Raw genomic sequence first — 6,231 nt, forward strand, 5'->3', positions numbered from 1 at the left:
TTTATATTCAAAGAAAACAGAATATTATGAGATGGAAATAGATAACTTTGACTACATTGAACTAAAAAGGATTTGCACACAAAAAGTTAATGCAACTAAGATTAAAATGTAAACAACAAACTGAGAGAAAAGCTTTTATAGCATGTGTCTTAAACAAAGGCCTTATTTTTCAAATATATAAAGACTGAAGTGAAATTTATAAGAATATAAACATTCCCCAATTGACAAGCAGTCAAAGGATATGAATAGGAATTTTTTAGATGAAGAAATTTAAATTATCTTTAGTCATAATAAAAAATGTTGCAAATCAGCATTAATTGGAGGAATGCAAATTAAAACAACTTTGTATACCTCAAAACTATCAGATTTGTTAACATGATAAAAGAGGAAAATGATACATGTTGAAGTCTATGTGGGAAAATTGGTACAAATAATACTCTGTTGGTGGAATTATGAATTGACATAACTATTTGGGTACCATGCAGAAAGGGTCTTCAAATTATATATGCCATTTGACCCCAAAATACCACTGCAATGTCTATAACCTAAAGAGATCAAAGATGGGGAAAAGGATGTACTTGTACCAAAATATTTATAGCATCTCTTTTTGTTGTGTCAAAGAGCTTGAAATTGAAGGAATGTTCATCTGCTGGGAATGGTTAAACAAGTTTTGGTATATGGTGGTCATGGATTATTATTGTATCATAAAAAATGGCAATCAGCAATCACAGAAAAAACCTGGAAAGACTTCCATGAAATACTGCAGTGAAGTGAGCAGAACCAGGAGAACATAGTACACAATAACAGCAATAAAGTATGATGACCAACTGTGAATAACTTAGCTACTATCAACATTGCAAGGATACAGGACAACTACATGGAATTCATGGCAAAATATTCTATCTACAACCATAGAAAAAACTGACAATATTAATGTAAATCGAAGATACTTTTCTTTATTTCCTCCATGAATTTTTCTATAGTATGATTGATATGCATCTTCCTTCACATTATGATGAAAACAGAAATGTGTATTGTAAGAGAATCCATGTACAATCCATATAATATTTTCTCCTGTCTTAGGGAGTCGGGAATGGGAGTAAGGGAGAGAACATGGATCAAAAAATGTTGGAAAATGATTATTGAATATTGTGTTGATGTAATATGAAAAGAAATAAAAATTAAGAAATAACAGAAGATAAAATAAATAAAAGACAGAGTGGGCAGATCAATGATTTGGGTATGAAATAAACAAACCCAGAAACTAGAAAAAGAATGAATATAAAATCCCCAATTAATGCCAACATAGCCTCCAAATCAAGAAAAACTAGTGGAATTGAAAATAAACAAACATTGCACTAATAAGTTAAATTATAAGTGGCTTTTATGAAAAAATCAAGTAGACAAACAATTGATTCATTTGAGTCAGGAAGAAAACAAATGAAAAACAAATCAACAATAGTAATAATGGAAAAGGTGGCTATACAACCGGTGAAGATGAAATTAAAGCAATTAGTAGCTGCTATTTTGCTTAACCATATGATACTACGACTAGCAATCTAAGTGAAACAGATGACTATTTACAAAAATATAAATTACTCAAATTAATGGAAGAGATAACTTAATGAACCCTCTCTTTTTAAAATAAATTTTACAAGCCTTAAAGCAGGTCCCTAAGAAAACAATGTGAGAAGCAGATGAATTTATCAGCAAATTCATCCAAATATTTAAAATATAATTAATTTCAATATTATATAATCTGTTTTTTTAACAAAAAATATTTAAAGGACCCAGTAGAGTCCATGGAGCTACCACTGTCCCTCACCCCCACCTACCATCAGTTTAGCTCTCCTTTCCATCTGAACTCCCAGTGTCAAGAAGTTCAAGAAAGCCATTCTGGACACCAGAGAAGGGAGAACATTAGTGATCCTCACCTGTCCCCATGCCATCCTTAAGCTGAATAGAAATTACTCCTTTACTTCTTGGAAAAAAGACTTTTTGGCATTGGCCTAGAAGTACTGTAGGCCCCTTGAACCAACCTGGACAGAGGCAGAGACCAACAAAGTGCCTTTGAAGCCTGGATTACCTTCTGTACAGAATCTTGGGAATTACCTGCTCTAGGGGTACCAGGCTGTCCTGAGGGAGCAGGAAGTAAGTGCCTTTCTCCCAGGCCCTCACTTACTTGTATTGCGTCTTTTAGGAAATTGAATAATCTGAATCATAGCAAAAATTTTTAAAAAGGTAAAAATGGAGTCCTACCAATTTTTTTATAGCACAAATCCTGTTTTGATATCTAAGGCAGGAAGAGCAGAAACAGAAAATGAAATAGACCAGTTTCCTTAACGACTGTTGATTAAAAATTTTAAATAAAGCACTAGAAAGGAGATTCAGCCGAACATTGAAAAAATAACATGCTATAACTAAGGAGGATATAGAGAAGGGATGCAGGGGAAATCCAATATTAGGAAAATTGGTGAAGATGGCAGAGTAGAGCATAAAGTTTCCTCACCCTCCTGATGCCTCACACATCCAACCAAAAAAAAAAAAATAACCACAGAATCAGTGCTAAAATTGGCAAAAATAGACAGGTATCAATAGTAAAGCTGAACAGCCAGTTACAAATAAGGAAAAGGGTTTTTGATTGCCCTGGTTTCAGTCCCACCTCCTCAGGTTGTGGGCCAGGAACAGAGCAAAGAGCAGGGAAATTAAAAAAAAAAAAAACACAGCCCCTGAGGGCAAGACCAGCAACATCAACACTGGGATCAGTAGGTGAAGGCCCTGGGACAGCTGTGTCTGTAGTGGTCGCAGCTGAGGAGCCTCTCACAGGTCAGCAGCTAGCCACTGAAGGAGTGGACGCAGCAGAACCCCCAAGCTCCAGAGCCAAGGGGCAAGACCTCAAGCTTTGCTGCAACCAGAGACCCACCCTGAGGAGCATGGACTAGATTTCTACTCTATCCCAGGCTAAGGCAATTGGAGTGAAGGAGTGAGGGAGGATCATGCACAAATGAGTACAGTTGCTGAGGGAATGGGGGACCTTTTCTGCTATAACTTCTTGGAGATTGAGGTCCTTGATGGCCACGGCAGGAAATAGCCTCTCTGCTTGTAGTTGCATGGATAGAACTGTCCTCTGGCTCTGGTTGGAGCACCTGAGATTGGTCAAGGACTGGGGCTTGGGCAGGGGACCCGAAGATTACGTCAGACCATGGATAATAAAAATAGGAATGACTAAAAATCCACAGTAAAAAATCCTGAAATCCGACATAGCATACCTCAGTGCCCTGGGAACCTTGGGAGTGCAGCAAAAAGCCAACAACTAAGTCTATCTGCCTGGCTGTGAAAATTAAACTAAACAAAACAACAACAGCAGCAACAGCAGCAGCAGCAACAGTAACAACAACAATGCAACTACAGGAGAAAGAACCCAACTATTGATAGCTACTATAGGGACAGAGAAGACTTCTGTTTAAACACAGAGGAAAATTGAAGGGAAAATACCTACTTCAAAAATAGGGGGAAAAAGTGACCACAAGCTGAAAAAATGAATAAAAGCTAGAGAAAGAGTATAAGACAAAATGGTCCAGGAAAAACTAGAAAAAAATAAGAGTAATACAAGAAAATCAAGAAAACTATCAAAGAAAGATCACCAATGGGAAAAAAAAAGAGAACAAGAAACTCACAGAAGAAAATGATTAATTAAGAACTAGAATTAGACAAAAGATTATTTTTTTCTAAAACAGTAAGAAATAATAAAGCAAAATAAAAAGAATGAAATAATTAAAGAGAACATGTAACAACTTATGACAAAACAAATGACTAGAAAATAGAACAAGGAGAGACAATACAAAAATAGTTAGGCTTGTGGAAAGTTACAGTAAAAAAAAAAAAGAATTAGACACCCTATTCCAATGATGGCAAACCTTTTAGTGATGGAGTACCAGGCCCTGCCCCCACTCACCCTCCAGACCCAGTCCTGTGCTGACTTCCCCCAGAGACCGCCCTTCCCCCCAATGAGTGCCCAGCATGCAATGTTTAGGGGAAATTTCATATCTCTAAATACTTACATCAATAAAATGAAAAAAAGCAAATCAATGATTTAAGCATGCATTTAAAAAAGTAAAAAAAAAATAAAAATTCCAACTTAAAGACTATTAGAAGTGCTAAAAATTAAAGGAGAATTTTTTTTCCCACCAGGTTATTGAATACTTTTATTCTGCACATAAAATCCACTAAGGATCTTGCCAGCCATGACAAGTACATGGTTCCACACGTGGCCACAAAGGGCTGGGGGTGTCACGGAGTGAGGGCTTCCGGTAGTGCTGGGGGATCAGGTACAGCCTGATAGGACAATTCTAACATAGCAGGGGGACATCGGGGAGAGGAGGAAGGGCAGTAAGCAGCACAGGCTCTGGTCTGGTGCTTGGGGCAGACATCTACTGGGGTGATTGGTGCCCGCTAGCTCTGGGCTCTCCTAGGCACACACAGCTTACTGTGCCTTAGGGTTTCTGAAGTTTCTTCCAGCAAATTTGGCCTTGCCGCCCAGCTCTTCCTCAATTCTGAGAATCTGATTATACTTGGCCAGACGCTCAGAACGGCAGGGGGCACCAGTCTTGATCTGTCCGGAACACAGACCCACCACTAGGTCTGCAATGAAGGTATCCTCAGTCTCCCCAGAACGATGGGAAACCATGACTCCCCAGTCGTTGGACTGGGCCAGCTTGCACGCCTGGAGAGATTCAGTCACAGTGCCAATCTGGTTCACTTTGAGCAGAAGGCAGTTGCAGGCTTTGACATCCACAGCCTTTTCAATACGTTTGGGATTGGTCACAGTGAGGGCATCCCCCACCACCTGGATGTCTGCAGTAGCAGTGAAATTTGTCCAAGCTTCCCAGTCATCCTGGTCAAAGGGATCTTCAATGGACACCACTGGATAATCCTTGATGAAGCCCTTGTAGAGGTCCCCAAGAGCCTCAGAGGAGATGTGTCTGCTGGGGTCATCGGGGGACTTGAAGTCCAAGTCGTATTTCCCAGATCGGTAGAATTCTGAAGCAGCAACATCCATGCCAATGACCACCTTATCAGTATAGCCAGCTTTACTAATAGCAGTCGTTAACAGCTCCAGAGCTTCTTTATTCTCCAGGATGTTAGGAGTGAAGCCACCCTCATCCCCTACATTGGTGGCATCCTGTCCATATTTCTGATTAATCACATTCTTCAGGTTGTGGTAGACCTCAGCTCCAATGCGCATGGCCTCCTTGAAGCTTGATGCCCCAACAGGGAGGATCATGAACTCCTGCATGGCCAGCTTGTTACCAGCATGAGAGCCACCATTGATCACATTGAAGGCTGGAACTGGCAGGATAACTTCTTCATTGCCTGCAAGATCAGCAATGTGGCGGTACAGGGAGACACATTTCTCTGCAGCTCCAGCCTTACAAACAGCCAGAGATACTCCCAGGATGGCATTGGCACCAAATTTAGATTTATTATCAGTGCCGTCCATTTCTAGCATCAATTTGTCGATCTTCTCCTGCTCCACAACATTCAGTTTCTTACTAATCAGGCACGGGGCAATAGATTTAGTGATATGCTCAACCGCTTTTGAGACACCTTTCCCCACGTAGCGGGTTTTATCATTGTCTTGGAGCTCCAGGGCTTCATGGACACCAGTAGATGCACCACTGGGTACAGCAGCTCGGAAGAGACCTTTTGAAGTGTAGAGATCAACCTCAACAGTGGGGTTTCCCCTAGAGTCAAAGATCTCTCTTGCCTGCATCTTGAGGATAGACATCTTGAGGTTCTGAAAACGGTTTCCACCAACGAACTCAGAGAAGAGAGGCCAAGGGGTCTGCCTACGCCAGGAGGGAGCGTTAAATGGGCGAGCTCACCCCAAAGAACCCCGCCTCCTCCTCTCGTGGCTCCTCCTCTTTCTCCTCTTTGCTCTGTCCGGGCAGCACCTCCCCCTCCCTCCACACTTCCTCTCCCTCAGTCCTGCAGCCTTCTTAGGGTGGAATCATTGCCCTTCCCCAAGACCCTACTGGGTTATCACTAGGGAAAAACCCCTAAAGGAGAAATTAATAAAATTGAAATTAACAGAACTTTTGAACTAATAAATAAGAGTGAGTTGGTTTTATTAAAAAAACAAATAAAAAAGATTTGATTTTTAAAAAGGAAAGAAAAAATCAAATAACCAGTATCAAAAATGAAAAGGGTGAATACACCACCATTGAAAAG

General features: G+C 40.2%; 1 protein-coding gene across 2 annotated transcripts; it reads right to left on the bottom strand.

Annotated features, from left to right (window-relative positions):
- Positions 1-4,483: 4,483 nt before the first annotated feature.
- LOC123239987 (alpha-enolase-like) lies at positions 4,484-5,788 on the bottom strand. Of its 2 annotated transcripts, XM_044667327.1 has the most exons (2): positions 5,608-5,788; positions 4,484-5,478 (listed from the first exon to the last, which is right to left on the bottom strand). In XM_044667327.1, the coding sequence occupies exons 1-2, from the start codon at positions 5,786-5,788 to the stop codon at positions 4,484-4,486; spliced, it is 1,176 nt and encodes a 391-aa protein (XP_044523262.1). The 2 variants fall into 2 exon arrangements, with proteins under 2 accessions (XP_044523262.1, XP_044523261.1); XM_044667326.1 differs by having other exon boundaries at positions 4,484-5,788.
- Positions 5,789-6,231: the final 443 nt, after the last annotated feature.

Source organism: Gracilinanus agilis, chromosome 3 (assembly GCF_016433145.1).
Source record: "Gracilinanus agilis isolate LMUSP501 chromosome 3, AgileGrace, whole genome shotgun sequence".
Taxonomy (NCBI): domain Eukaryota; kingdom Metazoa; phylum Chordata; class Mammalia; order Didelphimorphia; family Didelphidae; genus Gracilinanus; species Gracilinanus agilis.